Consider the following 21400-nt stretch of genomic DNA (forward strand, 5'->3'; position numbering starts at 1 on the left):
TGGGATTTGTGGATCCCTCGGGTCGGGATTTGTGGAACTTTTGGATCGGGATTTGTGGAGCCCAGCGGTCGCTCTCCCAGCTTTCCCCATTCCCGGAATTCCCTGGAGCGGGAGGGGCACTCACCCGGCACATGAAGTCCAGCAGCGTGGCCGTGATGGCCGGGTGGGGCTTCATGGAGTGGTGCATGACCAGGATGGCCGGTTCTGGGACAGGGAATGGGATGAGACCCCAGAGACCCCAAATCCCCGTTCCCGGGGGGCTGCCGAGGGATTGGGACACCCACGGATCCCATCCAGAGGGAGATCCCAACGGATCCCATCCCCAGGAGACCTCCATGGATCCCATCCATAGGAATATCCCCACAGATCCCATCCCCAGGAGATCCCCACAGATCCCATCCATAGGAGACCCCGATGGATCCCATCCCCAGGAGCCCCCAATGGATCCCATCCATAGGAGACCCTGATGGATCCCATCCGTAGGAAGATCCCTGATGGATTCCACCCCCAAGAGACCCTGATGGATCCCATCCATAGGAGACCCTGATGGATCCCATCCATAGGAGACCCTGATGGATCCCACCCCCAAGAGACCATGATGGATCCCACCCCCAGGAGCCCCCGATGTATCCCATCCATAGGGAGATCCCAATGGATCCCCTCCATAGGAAGATCCCTGATGGATCCCACCCCCAGGAAGCCCCCACAGATCCCACCCCCAGGAGATGCCGATGGATCCCATCCATAGGAATATCCCCACAGATCCCGTCCCCAGGAAACCCCAATGGATCCCATCCATAGGAAGATCCCTGATGGGTCCCACCCCCAGGAGACCCCGATGGATCCCATCCATAGGAAGATCCCTGATGGATCCCACCCCCAGGAGACCCCGATGGATCCCATCCATAGGAAGATCCCTGATGGATCCTGCCCCCAGGAGACCCCCACAGATCCCATCCATAGGAATATCCCCACAGATCCCATCCCCAGGGAGACCCCGATGGATCCCACCCCCAGGAGCCCCCGATGGATCCCATCCCCAGGAAGATCCCTGATGGATCCCATCCCCAGGAAGATCCCCCCGATGGATCCCGCCCCCAGGAAGATCCCTGATGGATCCCGCCCCCAGGAAGATCCCCCCGATAGATCCTGCCCCCAGGAAGATCCCTGATGGATCCCGCCCCCAGGAAGATCCCCCCGCTGGATCCCGCCCCCCGGCAGATCCCCGCGCACCGATGTTCATGATGCTGTCCTTCTCGGGGTTGAAGAAGAGCCAGTCGTAGAACAGCGCCAGTTTGGCGTTGGAAGCGGCGACGTTGGACTGCGAGAGACAGAAAATTCCCAAATTATCCCGTGAAGACGATGCTGAGATCCCTCCAAGAACCACCTGAGATCCCACCGGGATTTCTCCAAAATCCCTCCGAGACCCTTCCAAGATCCCTTTTGGATCCCTCCAAGATCCCGCTGAGATCTGAGATTCCTTCCAGACCCCCCCAAGACGCGCTGCTCTTCCCACTGCTGGGACTGTCCCGCTCCCAGCCCATCCCATAGCCCATTTTTGGGATATCCCTGCTCCCAGCCCACCCCATTCCCAGGATATCCCTGCTCTCAGCCCACCCCGTGCCTCATTCCCAGGATATCCCTGCTCCAACATCCCATTCCTGGGATATTCCTGCTCCCAGATGATCCCATATCCTGTTTTTGGGATATCCCTGCTCCCAGCCCACCCTGTGCCTCATTCCCAGGATATCCCCGCTCCCAGCCCACCCCGTGCCCCATTCCCGGGATATCCCTGCTCCAACATCCCATTCCCGGGATATTCCCGCTCCCAGCCCACCCCACACCCCATTTTTAGGATATCCTCTTTCCCGCCCCACCCCATTCCCGGGGTATCCCCGCTCCCACCCCGTGCCCCATTCCTGGGGTATCCCCGCTCCCAGCCCACCCCATTCCCAGGATATCCCCGCTCCCACCCTGCCCCATACCCCATTTTTAGGATATTCCCTCTCCCAAACCACCCCGTGCCCCATTCCTGGGGTATCCCCGCTCCCACTCTATCCCATTCCTGGGGTATCCCTGCTCCCACCCCGTGCCCCATTCCCGGCGTATCCCTGCTCCCACCCCATCCCATTCCCGGGGTATCCCCACTCCCACCCCACCCCATTCCCGGGGTATCCCTGTTCCCAGTCCACCCCATTCCTGGGGTATCCCCGCTCCCACTCTATCCCATTCCTGGGGTATCCCCGCTCCCACCCTGTGCCCCATTCCCGGGGTATCCCTGCTCCCAACCCATCCCATTCCCGGGGTATCCCCACTCCCACCCCACCCCATTCCCGGGGTATCCCCGCTCCCACCCTGTGCCCCATTCCCGGGGTATCCCTGCTCCCAACCCATCCCATTCCCGGGGTATCCCCACTCCCACCCCACCCCATTCCCGGGGTATCCCCACTCCCAGCCCACCCCATTCCCGGGGTATCCCTGTTCCCAGTCCACCCCATTCCTGGGGTATCCCCGCTCCCACTCTATCCCATTCCTGGGGTATCCCCGCTCCCACCCTGTGCCCCATTCCCGGGGTATCCCTGCTCCCAACCCATCCCATTCCCGGGGTATCCCCACTCCCAGCCCACCCCATTCCCGGGGTATCCCCGCTCCCACCCTGTGCCCCATTCCCGGGGTATCCCTGCTCCCACCCCATCCCATTCCCGGGGTATCCCCACTCCCAGCCCACCCCATTCCCGGGGTATCCCCACTCCCAGCCCACCCCATTCCCGGGGTATCCCCGCTCCCACCCTGTGCCCCATTCCCGGGGTATCCCTGCTCCCACCCCATCCCATTCCCGGGGTATCCCCACTCCCAGCCCACCCCATTCCCGGCGTATCCCTGCTCCCACCCCATCCCATTCCCGGGGTATCCCCACTCCCAGCCCACCCCATTCCCGGGGTATCCCCACTCCCAGCCCACCCCATTCCCGGCGTATCCCTGCTCCCACCCCATCCCATTCCCGGGGTATCCCCACTCCCAGCCCACCCCATTCCCGGGATATCCCCGCTCCCAGCCCACCCCATTCCCGGGGTATCCCCGCTCCCACCCCATTCCCGGGCTATCCCGCTCCCGCTGACCGTGCAGGTGGTGAGCAGCCAGCCGATGATGGCCCAGCGCGGGAGGATGTCGGAGCTGAGCACCTCGTTGGAGGGGTGCACCACGCCGCAGATGTAGCGGATCAGGTCGCAGCGCAGGGATTGGCTGTCGGGCGTGGCCAGGTACTGCCGCTGGAACCAGTCCTGGTAGCGCTTCTGCTGCCCGAAGCGCACCTGGAGCGGCGGGAACGCCGTCGGGAAGGGACGGGAGAGGGAGTGGGAACGGGGCCACCCACGCGGGGCCCGGAGCTGGCGGAGGGAGGAGGGGATTCGGGAGGGAATTCGGGAATTTGGGAGGAAGGGTTGGGCACGAGCCCCATGCAGGACCCTGAGGCAGCGGGAATTTGGGAGGGAATTTGGGAAGGAATTCGGGAGGAAATTCGGGAGGAAATTCGGGAGGGAATTTGGGAGGGAATTTGGGAGGGAATTTGGGAGGAAGGGCTGGGCACGAGCCCCTGCAGGACCCTGAGGCAGTGGGAATTTGGGAGGGAATTTGGGAGGGAATTTGGGAGGGAATTTGGGAGGAAGGGTTGGGCACGAGCCCCATGCAGGACCCTGAGGCAGCAGGAATTTGGGAGGGAATTTGGGAGGGAATTCGGGAGGAAGGGTTGGGCACGAGCCCCATGCAGGACCCTAAGCCAGCGGGAATGTGGGAGGGAATTCAGCAGGAAAGGTTAGACAGGAGACCCCGGATCAGCTGAGCTGGAGGGGATTCGGGAGGGAAACTGGGATGGAATTCGGGAGGAAGGGTTGGGCATGAACCCCATGCAGGACCCTAAGCCAGCGGGAATTTGGGATGGAATTCAGGAGGGAATTCGGGAGGGAATTCGGGAGGAAGGGTTGGGCATGAGCCCCATGCAGGACCCTGAGCCAGTGGGAATTCGGGGGGGAATTTGGGAGGGAATTCAGCAGGAAGGATTGGGCATGAGATCCTGGATCAGCTGAGTTGGAGGGAATTTGGGAGGGAATTCCAGAGGAAGGGCTGGACATGAGCCCCACACGAGATCCTGGATCAGCTGAGCTGGAGGGAATTTGGGAGGGAATTCAGGAGGGGATTTTGGGAGGAAATTCAGGAGGGAATTCGGGAGGGAATTTGGGAGGGAATTCAGGAGGGGATTTCGGGAGGAAATTCAGGAGGAAATTCGGGAGGGAATTCGGGAGGGAATTCGGGAGGGAATCAATTGGGAATGTGGGGGGGAACCCCTCAGGAATTACCCGCGAGGTCATGAAGAGCAGCTTGGTCTCCATGTCGGGGGTGAGCCGGCACGCCAGGAATTTGCGGGAAGTCCGGGACTGCAGGAGCTGCAGGACACCTGGGCAGGGACCGGGATTTTGGTTGGAAAAGGGCTCAAACACATCCGGATGAGGTTTTTAGGGATCACTAACGAGGAATTTCCCTAAGCACCACCCGAGGTGTTTAAGGGGGGGATTTAACAGGGCCCCAAAAGGGGTGGGAACATCTCAAAGCCCCATTTCCCCGGAATTGCTGCATCCAGAAGCCGCTGTGAAGCCTCTGGAGGAGGGAATAATTTATGGGAATATTATTAATGTGAATAAAACTGGAAAATCCATCGCTCTTCCCACGGCACGAGGTTACTGGGAGGAATTAAATCCCGTGGAAGTGCCACTTGCTGCAGCTCCTGGAATTCCTGCTTTTTACGGAGCTTCTCCGTCACCTCCTAAATCAGCTAATTAAAGGAAGCAACTCTCATTATCCTGAAATTCCGGACTAGTTTGGCTTGGAATCACCCAGTCCGTGCACAGGGACAATTCCCACGGGATCAGGTTGTTCCAACCCGGCTTGGGAACAATTCCAGGGAGGAGAAACTATTCAAGTGTGGAGCCCAGAACAAGCAGCACCATTTCAGCATCCCATGAGCTTTTCCGGGATGGTTTCAATCCCGGATGGCTCCGAAGCCTCTGCAGCACTGAAAAATCCTTGGAAAACTGTGCTGGGTGAGCTCAGGGAATGTCCAAGCCCGGTACCTGTGAACTGGGAGCTGAGCACCTGCGGGTTGTGCAGGATGTCCTTCCAGAGCTGCTCGAACTCCGGGATCCGCGCCACGTTCTGGAGCAGCCGCACCAGGTCCCGGCCGATCATGAAACAATCCATGAACTGGGAAAAGAAAAAAAGGGGAGGGGAATTCCCTGTCAGCTGCTGGGCCGGGGGATGGGAGGAACAGGGAGTTCTCCACCACGCCGGCGGCTCCGGGCACGGCTCGCTCCGGGCCCTGGCATCCCGCCCCGCTGGAAGGAGCAGGTTGGGATCAGGGGACGGGCAGGGAAGGCTGGGAGCTGTTCCGGAATGTTCTCCCTCTCAAAGCAAACAATCCCATAAATCTGCCACTTCCCACCCAGGATTGCAGCCGGGCCTGGAGCTGGCTCCTGGCAGGGCGGGGGGTGGGGGAGGATTGGGAATGTGAGGGTTTGGGACAAATCCCGGCTCTGGGGGGGGTCTCCTGCTCCATCCGAATGTGGCCTGGAGCTGCTGCCGTGCCCTCATCCCAAACTGCCTTGCCCAGGGAGGGATTCCCAGGGAAACAGGATCCCATCCCGGGCACTCCCCCATTCCCAGAGCAGGGAGATGCAGGATCCCATTCCCATTCCCAATCCACTCCCCCGTTCCCGGAGCAGGGAGATGCAGGATCCCATTCCTGATCCCATTCCCAATCCACTCCCCCGTTCCTACAGGAGGGAGATGCAGAATTCCAATCCCATTCCCAATCCACTCCCCCGTTCCCGGTGCAGGGAGATGCAGGATCCCATTCCTGATCCCATTCCTGGGCACTCCCCATTCCCAGAGCAGGGACACGCAGAACTCCATTCCCAATCCCATTCCCATTCCCAATCCACTCACCCGCCCCAGAGCAGGGAGATGCAGGATCCCATTCCCATTCCCAATCCCATACTCATTCCCAACCACAATCCCATTCCCAATTCCATTCCCAATCCACTCAGGGACACTCCATTCCCATTCCCATTCCTATTCCCATCCCCAACCCCATCACTATCTCCATTCCCAATCCCATCCCCATCTCCATTCCCATTCCCATTCTCATTCCCAATCCCATCCCCATTCCCGTTCCCTATCTCCATTCCCAATCCCAATCCCATTCCCATTCCCGATCCACTCACGCACTCCCGGAGAAGGGACACGCAGAACTCCATTCCCATTCCCATTCCTAATACCATCCCCATCCCCATTCCCATTCTCATCCCCATCCCTATCTCCATTTCCGATCCCAATCCCATTCCCATTCCCGATCCACTCACCCGCTCCCGGAGCAGGGACATGCAGAACTCCATTCCCAATCCAAATCCCAATCCCATTCCCAATCCCGATCCACTCACCCACTTCCGGAGCAGGGACACCCAGAATTCCATTCCCAATCCCATTCCCGATCCCAATCCCGATCCACTCACCCGCTCCCGGAGCAGGGACACGCAGAACTCCATTCCCATTCCCAATCCCATTCCTATTCCCAATCCCATTCCCGATCCCAATCCCGATCCACTCACCCGCTTCCGGAGCAGGGACACACAGAACTCCATTCCCATTCCCATTCCCAATCCCGATCCCAATCCCGATCCACTCACCCACTTCCGGAGCAGGGACACCCAGAACTCCATTCCCATTCCCAATCCCATTCCAAATCCCAATCCCATTCCCATTCCCGAACCACTCACCCGCTCCCGGAGCAGGGACACGCAGAACTCCATTCCCATTCCCATTCCTAATACCATTCCCAATCCCATTCCCATCCCCATCCCCATTCCCTTTCCCATCCCCATTCCCATTCTCATCCCCATCCCTATCTCCATTCCCGATCCCATTCCCGATCCACTCACCCGCTCCCGGAGCAGGGACACGCAGAACTCCATTCCCATTCCCAATCCCATTCCCATTCCCAATCCCATTCCCGATCCCGATCCACTCACCCGCTCCCGGAGCAGGGACACGCAGAACTCCATTCCCATTCCCAATCCCATTCCCATTCCCAATCCCATTCCCGATCCCGATCCACTCACCCGCTCCCGGAGCAGGGACACGCAGAACTCCATTCCCATTCCCAATCCCATTCCCATTCCCAATCCCATTCCCGATCCCGATCCACTCACCCGCTCCCGGAGCAGGGACACGCAGAACTCCATTCCCATTCCCATTCCCATTCCCAATCCCATTCCCGATCCCGATCCACTCACCCGCTCCCGGAGCAGGGACACGCAGAACTCCACCTCCTTCTGGCGCAGCACCTGCAGCGCGGCCGAGCCGTGGTGATCCACGATGAGGCGCAGGAAGGTGTAAACGGCCATGGCCACCAGCAGGCTGCTCTTGAGCACCCACTCCCTGCAACCCGAATGCGCCCCGAGTCAGCCCCAAATCCGCCCAAAATCAACCTCAAATCTGCCCCAAATCCATCCCAAATCAGCCCCGAGTCAGCCCCAAATCCGCCCAAAATCAACCTCAAATCTGCCCCAAATCCATCCTGAATCAGCCCCGAGTCAGCCCCGAATCCGCCCAAAATCAACCCCAAATCTGCCCCAAATCCATCCCAAATCAGCCCCGAGTCAGCCTCAAATCCGCCCAAAATCAACCCCAAATCTGCCCCAAATCCGCCCCAAATCCATCCTGAATCAGCCCCGAGTCAGCCCCGAATCCGCCCAAAATCAACCCCAAATCTGCCCCGAATCCGCCCCAAATCCATCCCAAATCAGCCCCGAGTCAGCCCCGAATCCACCTCAAATCAACCCCAAATCTGCCCCGAGTCCGCCCCAAATCCATCCCAAATCAGCCCCGAATCCACCTCAAATCAGCCCCAAATTAGCCCCGAATCCATCCCAAATCAGCCCTGAGTCAGCCCCAAATCAGCCCCGAGTCCGTCCCGAATCAGCCCCAAATCCATCCCAAATCAGCCCCGAGTCAGCCCCAAATCCACCCTGAATCCACCCCAAATTAGCCCCGAATCCATCCTGAATTAGCCCCAAATCCATCCTAAATCCATCCTGAATCAGCCCTGAATCAGCCCTGAATCAGCCCCAAATCCATCCTGAATCAGCCCCAAATCCACTCCAAATCAGCCCCGAATCCATCCCAAATCCATCCTGAATCAGCCCCAAATCCACCCCAAATCCACCCTGAATGCACCCCAAATGCATCCTGAATCCATCCTGAATCAGCCCCAAATCCACCCCAAATCAGCCCCAAATCCATCCTGAATCAGCCCCGAATCCACCCCAAATCAGCCCCGAATCAGCCCCAAATCCATCCTGAATCAGCCCCAAATCAGCCCCAAATCCGCCCCAAATCCATCCTGAATCAGCCCCAAATCAGCCCCAAATCAGCCCCGAATCAGCCCCGAATCAGCCCCGAATCAGCCCCGAATCCACCCCAAATCCATCCTGAATCCATCCTGAATCTGCGCCAAATCAGCCCCAAATCAGCCCCAAATCCACCCCAAATCCACCCCAAATCCACCCCAAATCAGCCCCGAATCCATCCTGAATCCATCCTGAATCTGCCCCAAATCCACCCCAAATCCACCCCAAATCAGCCCCAAATCCACCCCAAATCAGCCCCAAATCCATCCTGAATCAGCCCCAAATCCATCCTGAATCTGCCCCAAATCAGCCCCAAATCAGCCCCAAATCCACCCCAAATCCACCCCAAATCAGCCCCGAATCAGCCCCGAATCAGCCCCGAATCCATCCTGAATCCATCCTGAATCTGCCCCAAATCCACCCCAAATCCACCCCAAATCAGCCCCAAATCCACCCCAAATCCACCCCAAATCCACCCCAAATCAGCCCCAAATCCACCCCAAATCCGCCCCAAATCAGCCCCAAATCCGCCCCAAATCCGCCTCGGGAGCGGGAGCCCCCCGGGACGAGGGAAGGGAGGCGCGAGGGATTTTGGGATCGAGGGATGGGAAGGGAACGCCGGGAACGAGGGGGGGGGGCGGGAACCGGGCACCTGCGGAGGGAGGGGGTAATTAACAGAACCGCTAATTGGAAAATCAATTACTGCGATAACGAACAGGGATGGCTCGAAATTGATAAAGGTAATGAATCCTAAAGGTATCAAGTGATACCGATGTTAATTGATAAACTGATATCGTGATAACGGTAATTCATTAATAATATCGCGATAGTAATTAATTAGTATCGCGATAATGATAATTAATACAGTGATAACGATAACTAATTGCTACCACGATAGTAATTAATTAATTCGTATCGCGATAATGATAATTAATTCAGTGATAACGATATTAATTAATTACTATCGCGATACAAATTAATTAATTAGTACCGCGATAACTAATTAACGATTAGTTAACGATAACTAATTAATTACTATCGCGATGATAATTAATTAGTATCACGATAATGATAAAAATTAATATAGTGATAACGAGAATTAATTAATATCGTGATAATGATAACTAAAGTATCATGATAATGACAATTAATTAATATAGTGATAACGATAACTAATTAGCACTGTGATAATGATAACTAATTAATATAATGATAACGATAATTAATAAAGCAATAATGATAATTAATATCGTGATAACGATATTAGCGGTAAATATAGAACTCATAGGCATTGACAAATGTGTTATTAATGAAGCTATTAATTAAATTATCATTAATAAGGACATCGCTGAGGAAGATATTGATAAAAAATCGATAAAAATAGAATTGATTTAAATATTTATAGAGATATTAAGATATCATTAATAAATATATCATTGATAAAGATGTCATTGATTAAAATACTGATAAAAATACCATTGATAAAGAGATCATGGATTTAAATATTTATAAAGATATTATTGATAAAGATATTGATAAAGATCTTATTGATAAAGATATTATTGATAAAGATATTATTGATAAAGATACTGATAAATACGTAATTGATTACAATATCGATAAAGATGTCATTAATTTCAATTTTATAGATATTATTGGTAAACGTACATTAATAAAGATATTATTAATAAAGATAGAATTGATTAAAAGATTGATAAAGATATCACTGATAAAGACATCATTGATTGAAACATTTGTAAAAATATTATTGATAAAGATACCACTGATAAAGATGTAATTGATTAAAATATTGATAAAGATATGATTGATAAAGGTATCATTGATTTAAAGATTTGTAAAGATAATGATAAATATTATTGATAAGGATATCACTAATAAAGATATCACTAATAAAGATATCACTAATAAAGATATCACTAATAAAGATGCAATTGATTGAAAGATTGATAAAAATATAATCAATAAATATGTCATTGATTTTAATTTTATAGAGATATTATTGATAAAGATATCACTAATAAAGATATAATTGATTAAAATATTGATAAAGATATGATTGATAAAGGTATCATTGATTTAAATATTTATAAAGATATTATTGATAAAGATATCATTAAAATATTAATAATGAATAATTGATTAAAATATTGATAAAAATATCACTGATGAAGATATCATTGATTTAAATACTTATAAAAATATTATTGATAAAGGTGTAATTGATTAAAATATTGATAAGCATACTAATAAAGATATCATTAATCAAGAAGTAATAGATTAAAATACTGATTTAAAAAATCAATAAAGATACCATTTATTTAAATATTTATAAAAATATTGCTAAAGATACCCTTAATCAATATGTAATTGATTAAAATATTGATTAAAAAGAATTCATAGAGATATCAATGATTTCAATTTCCTGGAGCTATTATTGATAAATTTAATGAGATAATTGATTAGAATATTGATTAAAAAGAATTGATAGAGATATCAATGATTTCAATTTCCTGGAGCTATTATTGATAAATTTAATAAAGAGATAATTAAAATATTGATTAAAAAGAATTGATACAGATAGAATTGATTTAAATTTCCTGGATGTATTATTGATAAATGTAATAAAGATAAAATTGATTAAAGTATTGATTAAAAATTATTGATAGAGATATCAATGATTTAAATTTCCTAGAGCTATTATTGATAAATGCAATAAAGATAAAAATGATTAAAATATTGATTAAAAATATTGATAGAGATATAATTGATTTAAATTTCCTAGAGCTATTATTAATAACCATAAAATTGATTCAAGTATTGATTAAAAATAATTGATAGATATAGCAACGATTTAAATTTCCTGGATGTATTATTGATAAATGTAATAAAGATAAAATTGACTAAAATATTGATTAAAAATTATTGATAGAGATATAATTGATTTAAATTTCCTAGAGCTATTATTAATAACGATAAAATTGATTCAAGTATTGATTAAAAATTATTGAAAAATACATCAACGATTTAAATTTTCTGGATGTATTATTGATAAATTTAATAAAGATAAAATTGATTAAAATATTGATTAAAAATATTGATATAGAATTGATTTAAATTTCCTAGAGCTATTATTGATTATTAACGATAAAATTGATTAGAATACTGATTAAAAATTATTGATAGAGATATCAACGACTTAAATTTCCTGGATGTATTATTGATAAATTTAATAAAGATAAAACTGATTTAAAATATTGATAGAGATCTCAATGATTTAAATTTCCTGGAGCTATTATTGATACATTTAATAAAGAGAAAATTGATTAAAATATTGATAAGGCCATCACTGATAAAGATATCGATATCCCAACCTCCAGCTTCCTAAACCACGAATCCCAGGAAGTAACCCCAAATATCCCGGAATTCCAGGCTGCTTTCCCTTGGAAGCACCCAACCATCACCCGGGCAGGGCTGGATTTTCGGGAATTCTCTGCTACTCCAGAGCCGTTCCCAAGCCCTTCCGTGGGAATCCTGCGGCTCTGCCGAGCCCGGGATGAGCTTCCCAGATGGCCGAGCCCGGCAGGATTCCAGCGGGAGCAGGAAATTCCTGGAGCCATCGGCTCCGTGTGCTGCTCCCAAAGGAAAACCTCCCCCCGCGGCTCGGGAAGTTCGGGAAGGAAACATTGCCGGGATGCTGATCCTGGAGCTGCATGAGCTCCCTGGAGCCCCGCACAGGGATTTGGGATTCTTTCTTTGGGATTTGGGATTCTTTCTCTGGGATTCTTTCTTTGGGATTCTTTGGGGAGGATTCGGGATTCTTTCTTTGGGATTCTTTCTTTGGGATTCGGGATTCTTTCTGTGGGATTCTTTGGGGAGGATTCGGGATTCTTTCTTTGGGATTCTCTCTTTGGGATTCGGGATTCTTTCTGTGGGATTCTTTGGGGAGGATTCGGGATTCTTTCTCTGGGATTCTTTCTTTGGGATTCTTGGGGAGGATTCGGGATTCTTTCTTTGGGATTCGGGATTCTTTCTCTGGGATTCTTTCTTTGGGATTCTTTGGGGAGGATTCGGGATTCTTTCTTTGGGATTCGGGATTCTTTCTCCGGGATCCTTTGGGATTCTTTGGGGAGGATTCGGGATTCTTTCTTTGGGATTCGGGATTCTTTCTCCGGGATCCTTTGGGATTCTTTGGGGAGGATTCGGGATTCTTTCTCCGGGATTCTTTGGGATTCTTTGGGGAGGATTCGGGATTCTTTCTCTGGGATTCTTTCTTTGGGATTCTTTGGGGAGGATTCGGGAGGGTTCTTCCTGCCAAGAGCTGGGAATTGCTGCTTTGGGAATGTCCACGCTCGGCTGGATCCCGGCGATTCCCGGCCGTACCTTTGCTCCGTCAGGATCTCCAGGACGTTCTCCGCCAGCCAGATGTTCTTGGCAGTCACATCCCCACCTGGAAAAGGCACGGGGAAGGAAAAGCAGCTGGATGGAGCAGCGGGAAATCTGCTGGCATCCGCTCCCATCCCTGCTCCCGCCGGGATCCGAGCCCCCCTTCCTGCCCCCGGGATCCAGCACATTCCCTGGGAATATGGCAGAGACCCCGCTCCTGCGGCTCCGGAGCTTCCCAAGGGATTCCCTGGGAATGTGCTGGAAGAGCACCGGGAGAAGCCCGGCGGAGCTGCGCAGGCAGCAGCGATCCCTCTGGGAAGGGCTGGGAATCAGCAGCGGGAATGGGAAACATCGGCGGCGGCGGCTGCGGCTCCGGAGGGGAAACAACACCTGGGAGAATTCCGGGCTCGGGAATGAGGGCTGGGTGGGTCCCTGGGAGTGGGGCTGGAGCGTGGAGAACACGGAAAACCATGGAAAACCATGGAAAACCATGGAAAACCATGGAAAACCGGCAGGTCCAAACAATGGGATGGCAGTAAAGGGCACGCAGTGGGAGCCAGAGGGGCCCTGCAGGGGAGGAGCGGCCCAGGGAACACGGGACACCTTTTCCAGGGACGCCTTTTCCAGAGCTTTTCCAGCTGCTCCGTGCTGGCAGCGCACCCGGAGCGCTCCGGCCCTCCCCTCCCCTCCCTGCTGGCACTTCCCACTCCGCATCCCGACCCTGCCGGGGGACAGAATTCCCACCGGGGGACAGAATTCCTGCTCCGCGGGCGTCAGTCCCGGCTCCGGGAACACGGAAGAGGCCCCGTTCCTGCGGCTCCGGAAAGGCGTGAGCGCGGCTCGCTCCGAGGGGCTTCCCGTGGGATGAGCGGCTTCCCGTGGGATGAGCGGCTCCCCGCGTGCCCCGGGAGCTGCCAGCCCGGCTCCGCCATTCCCGGTGATCCCGGTGATCCCGGGAAAAGCCGGCAGCAGCGGGAAGCAAAGCGCTTCCTGCCTGTCCCAGCCTTTGCCAGGATCCTCTCCCGGATCTGGCTGAGCCAGAGGGAACAACGGGATCATCCCCCCGGGAGAGAGTCCCTGCCTGGATGGATCCTGAGGGATCCTGTCTGGATCCAGCTCCATGGGATCCAAGTTAAGGGCAGACGCTGGGGAATTCCTGTCTGGATCTGGCTCGGAGGGTTCCAAACTGGGGACAGATCCTGGGGGATCCCAGGGGATCCTGTCTGGATGCAGATCCATGGGCTCTGAGCTGGGGACAGATCCTGAGGGATCCTGGGGATGAACCCTGGTGGGTCCTGCCTGGCTCAGGCTGGGATCTGGGCATGCTCCGGAGGGATCCTGGCTTGGATCCGGAGGGATCCAGGCTCAGATCCAGAGGATTCCTGGCTCAGATCCAGAGGATTCCCAGCTCAGATCTGGGGGACTCCCAGCTTGGATCAGGGGGATTCCCGGCTCGGATCTGGAGGATTCCTGGCTCGGATCTGGAGGATTCCCGGCTCAGATCCGGGGGATTCCCAGCTCAGATCTGGAGGATTCCCAGCTCAGATCCAGGGGATTCCCAGCTCAGATCTGGAGGATTCCCGGCTCGGATCCGGGGGATTCCCGGCTCGGATCCGGGGGATTCCCGGCTCGGATCAGGGGGATTCCCGGCTCGGATCCGGAGGATTCCCAGCTCAGATCTGGGGGATTCCCAGCTCAGATCTGGGGGATTCCCGGCCCCCAGCCCGGCTCACCCGCGATCTGCTTCATGAAGGTCATGCAGACTCCGTCGGCTCCCAGCACCCCGCTCTTCACCAGCTCCCGGAGCAGCCACACCAGCTGGACACGGAGATTCCGGGATCAGGGCCCTCCAGGACCCCTCTGCTCCCCACACATTCCCATTCCCATTCCCGAGGTGACTCCAGCCCTCGGTGGCCCCAAACCCACCCCGCTTCCCTCTGCTCATCCCCCACTGGGTGGGACAGGAGAATCCAGGTGGGGAGAGGAGAATCCGGGTGGGGAGAGGAGATTCCAGGTGGGAAAGGAGATTCCAGGTGGGAAAGGAGAATCCGGGTGGGGAGAGGAGATTCCAGGTGGGAAAGGAGAATCTGGGTGGGAAAGGAGATTCCGGGTGGGAAAGGAGAATCCGGGTGGGGAGAGGAGATTCCAGGTGGGAAAGGAGAATCTGGGTGGGAAAGGAGATTCTGGGTGGGGAGAGGAGATTCTGGGTGGGGAGAGGAGAATCCAGGTGGGAGAGGAGATTCCGGGTGGGAAGGGAGATTCCGGGTGGGGAGAGGAGATTCCGGGTGGGGAGAGGAGATTCCAGGGAATTCCCAGACCTGGGTCCGGCAGGTGTCCTGCAGCTTCAGGTACTTCTCCATGAGGATGTGGTTGATCTTGTTGAGGACGATGTTCATCCCGTCCCGGCTCACCAGCGCCAGGTCCCGGTAGCACTGCAGGGAAAACGGGAAAAGCCATGGAAAAGCGTGCCCAGGGGAAGGGCAAATCCATGGATGTCGGGGAAAGAAACATCCTGGAAGATAGAGAGGCCCCGTGTGTGGGGTCATTCCTGACTGATCCTGGGGTTCGGGGCTGGATCAGGGACGCTCCGTGGGATCCGCCCCTGGCTGAGCACTGAAATCCCACCGGAAGGATTCCAGAATCCCATTCCCTTTCGGATCGGGCAGCTTTTCCCCTTGCACATCCTCAAATCCATAGGGAAACGCCGGAAATTTGGGAATAAACCTCAGCTGTCCCTGGCCAGAGAGGAGAACTCATCCCACACCACGAAAACCGGGATAGCACCTGGAAAATTCCCTGGGAGGGGAGGAAGGGGGGCAGGGAGAACCTGAATTCCTCGGATTTTGCCAGGCTGACACAATCCAGGGGCTCCCCCCGGGCTGTTTAATTAACCCTGGAGTGATTAATGGAGCCCTTAAATGAGAGGCCAGGGAGAGAGAACAGGGATGGACTCCGAGGGAAACTTGGGATCATCCGTGGGCTCCATCCCGAGTAATTAAAGCCGGAGGAGGAAGAGGAGGAAGAGGAGGAGGAGCCGAGGGCAGCTGGAGCCGGCTGTGCCCAGCTGGGGACACCTGGGGGGTCCCTGGGCCACATTTTGGGGCTCCTGGAGCAGATTTGGGGGTCCTGGAGTTGTCCCTGGGCAGGTTTGGGATCTCTGGGAAGGTTTTGGGAATCCCTGGGAAGGTCTGGGGGGGGACCCTCTGCCACGTTTGGGGGTCCCTGTGCAGATTTTGGGGTCTTTGTGCAGATTTTGGGGTCCTTGTGCCACATTTTGGGGGTCCCTGTGCCACATTTTGGGGGTCCCTGTGTAGATTTTGGGGTCCCTGTGCCACGTTTGGGGGTCCCTGTGCCATGTTTGGGGGTCCCTGTGCCGATTTTGGGGATCCCTGTGCCAAGTTTGGGGGTCCCCGCGCCGATTTTGGGGATCCCTGTGCCAATTTTGGGGTCCCTGTGCCACGTTTGGGGGTTCCTGTGCCATGTTTGGGGGTCCCTGTGCCGATTTTGGGGATCCCTGTGCCGATTTTGGGGGTCCCCGTGCCGATTTTGGGGATCCCTGTGCCAATTTTGGGGTCCCTGTGCCATGTTTGGGGGTCCTTGCACAGATTTTGGGGGTCCCTGTGCTACGTCTGGGAGTCCCTGTGCAGATTTTGGGGTCCCTTGTGCCACGTTTGGGGCTCCCTGTGCAGATTTTGGGGTCCCCGTGCCACATTTTGGGGGTCTCTGTGCAGATTTTGGTGATCCCTGGGCCACGTTTGGGGGTCCCCGTGCCACGTTTGGGGTCCCTGTGCCAATTTTGAGGGTCCCTGCCCCCCCAGAGCCCCCCATCCGTGTTTTTCCATGCCAAGCAGATCCAAGAATCCGTCAGTTTTCCTCTCCCGGGGGGATTTGGGATCTCCTCAGGCAGGGAAGGGTTAACCCTGGGCAGGGAGAGCCCATCCCAAACCCTGGCAGGAATCCCTGCCCGGCTGCCCGGCTCCAGCAAATCCAATTATTCCTTGGAAAAGCGCCGCGTTCCGGGAGCAGCCACCACCAGGTCCCCTGTGCTGTCGCTGCTCCCTTTTCCAGAGGAAAATTCCAGAGGAACCCATGGAAAGGAACGTGCCTGGCAGCTCTCCAGAGCAGGATGGGATTCTCCCAACCTTTGCTTCCAGGTGTGGAAGCCCCCGGGAGCTTCCCAGACATTCCCAGAGGGATCAGAGAGGTTTCATTCCATGGGGAGCGGGGCTGACCCTTTGGAAAAGCAGCTCTGGAAAAGCACGAAGGGCTTTCCTTGCCTTGGGAATGGGGATTGGGATTCAGCCTCTGTGGGAAGGATTTGGGAATGCTCAGGTGAGCCAAGCAAAGCCCTCGATCCATGGAAAAATCCCATTCCCAGCAGCACCGGGAGCAGCCAGGCCGGAAGATTCCCAGGAAAAGCGGGTTTTGATTCCATGAGGTGATTCCTGGCGCCTGGATTTGGGATTCCCACTCCCAGATCTGCCCCGGGATGTGGAATTAACGGAGCTGGACTGCTGGGAATCAGTTTTCCCTGGGAATTCAGCACGTCCCTTCTCCGGATGGTGAATTCCGGAGGCATCCAGGCGCAGTGAGGAAATTCCGTGAGGAAAATCCATTCCAAGCCTCCCAAGGCAAAGGAAAAAAGCAGGAAAATCCTGACAGATCCTTGAAAAACCAGGATTCACCTCCCACAGCCCAATCCAATGAATTCCTGGGATGACAGGAAGGCCGAGCTCCCTTCTCCCCACTCCACACGGACGCGGCCGGAGGCGGGAACGTTCCAGGCCAACGAGGGAATTCCAGCCAGGAGAATTCCTTCCCTTTTCCCAGGTTTTCCTCACCTTCTGCGCCTGGGCTGGCTCCGTCAGGACGAGGGTGAAGAGCCCCAGGCAGATCTCCTCGTGCTGGGGGGTCCCTTTGCAGATCTGGGAAGGGGGGAATGGAAAATCCAAGCTCCAAAATCCTGAATTCCAGCTGGGATTGGAGCTGAGGGAAGGGAAGGAAACACCCCCCACCCCCCCCAGAATCATCCCGGAATCTGAGACATCCAGGGGTTCCCGATTATTCCAGGTGGAAAAACAGTCCCAGAAGCCTTCCAGGGATTTTGCTGCTCCTTTTCCAGGGGCTCATCCCTGAAGGGGAACTCCCAAAAAAAAAAAACCGGGAGCAGATCCCTGTGCTGGGTCCTCTTCCCGCCATTCCAAGGGGAAAACATTCCCTGAGCTTCAGGGAATCCCGGGAATTCAGCCTTTCCCACTCAGGGAAGAGCTCAGCCTCCCACAGGGAAAAACCCACCCGGAGCCCCTGGATGTGTCCCACGGGATTCCCTTATCCGGGAATGGGGTGGGAATGAACGCTCCAGGCCTTGTTCCCTTTGAACTGGGAATGGACCAACTGGGAATGGACCAACTGGGAATGGACCAACTGGAATTTTGTATGAAACCATGAACTGGAATTTGGCTCTGGGAATCCTCGGGATGAGGGTGAGAGCCCTGGCTCCGCTCCCCATTCCCAATTCCCCTTTCCCACTTCCCCGTTCCCAATTCCCCGCTCCCCGTTCCCAATTTCCAGTTCTCAGTTTCCTGTTCCCAGTTCCCAATTCCTTGTTCCAAATTTTCCAATTCCCGGTTCCCAGTTCCCTGCTCCCAACTTCCAGTTCTCAGTTTCCCATTCCCAATTCCCCATTCCCAACTTCCCAATTCCCCGTTCCCAGTTCCCAATTCCTTGTTCCAAATTCCCAATTCCCAGTTCCCAGTTCCCCATTCCCAATTCTCCGTTCCCAGTTCCCCATTCCCAATTCCCAGTTCCCCGTTCCCAATTCCCAGTTCCCCATTCCCCATTCCCAGTTCCCATTCCCGGCTCCCACCCCAATTCCCAGTTCCCAATTCCCAGTTCCCACTCCCAATTCCCAGTTCCCCATTCCCAGTTCCCCGTTCCCAATTCCCCATTCCCAATTCCCAGTTCCCCGTTCCCAATTCCCCATTCCCAGTTCCCAATTCCCAGTTCCCCATTCCCAGTTCCCCATTCCCAGTTCTCTGTTCCCATTCCCAATTCTCCGTTCCCAGTTCCCCGTTCCCAATTCCCCGTTCCCAATTCCCAGTTCCCAATTCCCAGTTCCCCGTTCCCAGTTCCCCGTTCCCCATTCCCAGTTCCCATTCCCCATTCCCGGCTCCCACCCCAATTCCCAGTTCCCAATTCCCAGTTCCCATTCCCAATTCCCAGTTCCCCATTCCCCATTCCCAGTTCCCCGTTCCCCATTCCCAGTTCCCCATTCCCAATTCCCCGTTCCCAATTCCCAGTTCCCCATTCCCAGTTCCCCATTCCCAGTTCCCCATTCCCAGTTCCCCATTCCCAATTCCCAGTTCCCCACCCCCCAGAGCCCCTCCAGCACCCGCATCCCGGGATTCCGGGGATCCGGGAGGGAATTCCCGGCACTCACGTGGGCGTTGAGGGCGTCGTTGGCCTCGCGCTCCGAGAGGCCGTTGGTCAGCGAGGTCACGATCCCGACACAGCGCTCCAGCCTCTGGAACGTGGGGAAAAAATGGGAAAACTGGGAAAAACTGGGAAAAACGGGCGACCCCGGATCTCCCCGGCAAGGCAGCGGCTGCTCCGACCCGCCCAGAGCCCTGGAATATTCCGGGAATAACACCTGGAACCTTCCGAGGTGGGAAACCCCAAAACACCCGGAATCTTATGGAAAAGGGAGCTGGGATCTTATGGAAAAGGGAGCTGGGATCTTATGGAAAAAGCACCTGGAATCTTATGGAAAAGGCAACTGGAATTTTACGGAAAAGGCACTCAGGATGTTCTGGGGAAGCCCCTTGGAATCGCCCAAATCCATCCACCGGGAAATTGGGAATGGGGGATTGGGAACTGGGAATGGGAAACTGGAAATTGGGAATAGGGGACTGGGAATGGGGGATTGGGAATTGGGAATTGGGAAATCGGGAACTGGGAACTGGGAATGGGGAACTGGGGATTGGGAATGGGGAACTGGGAATGGGAAACAGGAAATTGGGAATGGGGGATTTGGAACTGGGAATGGGAAACTGGAAATTGGGAATGGGAAACTGGGCATTGGGAATGGGGGATTGGGAACTGGGAATTGGGAACGGGGGATTGGGAATGAAAAATTGGGAATTGGGAATTGGGAACTGGGAATGGGAAACTGGAAATTGGGAATGGGAAATCGAGAATGGGAAATTGGGAACTGGGAACTGGGATTTCATCCCAAAATCCAAATGTCCAACCACCGGCAGCTCCCAAAGTGGGCAAAAAGGGAATTTTTTCCCCCAAAAAAGGTCCCTGTCAGCCGGGACACTCCCAGGGAAATCCCAGATCCCTGCAGCCGGAAAAGCCCTGTGGGAATTCCGGGAATTCCGGGCCTGCAGAACACACATCGGGACAATCCCCAGATGCCAGGAAATCCATCCCACACCTGGAACAGATCCCAGGTATCCCGGAGATCCCAAACCCCCGCACAGCTGCAAAACCTCACCGGGAATCCGGAGAAACCCCAACAATCCCGAGCATCCCCTCAAATCCCGGCCATCCCCATCCCAATCCCACCCTCATCCCAGGAATCCGGGGGGCACCCGGAGCTCCCCCCCAGCCCCTCTCACCTCCTCCAGCTCATCCTTGGAATCCAGCAGGGAGGACACCAGGAGCTTCCCGGCCGCTCCCGCTTTTCCCTTGGGAATCTCCATGGCTCGGGAGGGGCCCCGGGGGCTCTGGCCGGTGCCCCCCCCCCTGGCCGGGGGCCGGGCGCCCCCTCCCAGCTCGGCCTGGCGGGATCGGGGGGGTTTTTTTTGGGAATTCCGCCCTTGCCGAGCTTCCCCCGCCCCCCCCCTCCCCCACCCCACAACCTCCGGTGGCCGCCTGGGGGGGGGGGGGGGGGGGGCTCGGTTATGAGGGGGGATTTGAGGGGTTCAATACAGAGGCACCCCCCGGGAGGAAGGGACGGGGGTGGCGGAGCGGGGACGGGCCCGGGGAGCCTTCGCTGAAGGGTCCCGGGTGGGGGGAGCTGAGGCAAAGCGGCCCCGGGGGGACCGGGGGGGTTCTGAGTCGCTGAGGAAGGGTCGGTCCGGGAAGGGTGTGCCGGCTCGGGAAGGGTGTCCCGACGCCTCTGGGGGGGCTCGGTGCCGCTGCGAGGGGTCGCGGGCCGGGCAGGGCCCGGCGGGGTCGGGCCGGGGGGAAGCGGCGGCGGCCGGAAGTTACCGGAGAGCGACGGCGGCGCTCGGCCGGAAGCGGAAGCGCAGCGCGGGAGGAAAGTCCCGCCCCTCACACCCCCGCCGGCCAATGGGAGCGGCGGGACGGCCTTGAGTGACAGCTCGCGGGAAGGGGCTGGGGGGCGGGGCCGAGGGAAGCGGCTCCGCCAATGGGGAAGAGGGGGCGGGGCTTGGGCGGGCGGAGGCTCCGCCCAGCCGCGCGCGGGGGCGGTGCGGGCGGCGGAACCCCCCCGGGAACCCCCGGGAACCCCCCGGGAACCCTGAACCCCCCCGGGAACCCCCCGGGAACCCCCCGAACCCTCCGGGAACCCC

General features: G+C 54.6%; 1 protein-coding gene across 3 annotated transcripts in view; it reads right to left on the reverse strand.

Moving 5' to 3' along the window:
• Positions 1 to 21140, reverse strand: part of INTS3 (integrator complex subunit 3) — a 41279-nt gene extending 20139 nt beyond the window's left edge. For 2 of the 3 annotated variants that reach the window (XM_032093110.1, XM_032093108.1), the window contains exons 1-12: positions 20483 to 20566; positions 19300 to 19383; positions 17702 to 17785; positions 15179 to 15292; positions 14594 to 14678; positions 12858 to 12924; positions 7341 to 7485; positions 5124 to 5253; positions 4353 to 4450; positions 3120 to 3311; positions 1234 to 1321; positions 125 to 204 (exon numbers count right to left, since the gene is read on the reverse strand). In XM_032093110.1, the coding sequence (XP_031949001.1) occupies positions 125 to 204; positions 1234 to 1321; positions 3120 to 3311; positions 4353 to 4450; positions 5124 to 5253; positions 7341 to 7485; positions 12858 to 12924; positions 14594 to 14678; positions 15179 to 15292; positions 17702 to 17785; positions 19300 to 19383; positions 20483 to 20566 (1251 nt within the window). Of the gene's footprint in view, positions 1 to 124; positions 205 to 1233; positions 1322 to 3119; positions 3312 to 4352; positions 4451 to 5123; positions 5254 to 7340; positions 7486 to 12857; positions 12925 to 14593; positions 14679 to 15178; positions 15293 to 17701; positions 17786 to 19299; positions 19384 to 20482; positions 20645 to 21077 lie in introns of those variants that run through there. The other variant, XM_032093109.1, reaches the window with a different exon arrangement.
• Positions 21141 to 21400: the final 260 nt, after the last annotated feature.

The sequence above is a fragment of the Corvus moneduloides genome, chromosome 29 (assembly GCF_009650955.1).
Source record: "Corvus moneduloides isolate bCorMon1 chromosome 29, bCorMon1.pri, whole genome shotgun sequence".
Lineage (NCBI taxonomy): Eukaryota > Metazoa > Chordata > Aves > Passeriformes > Corvidae > Corvus > Corvus moneduloides.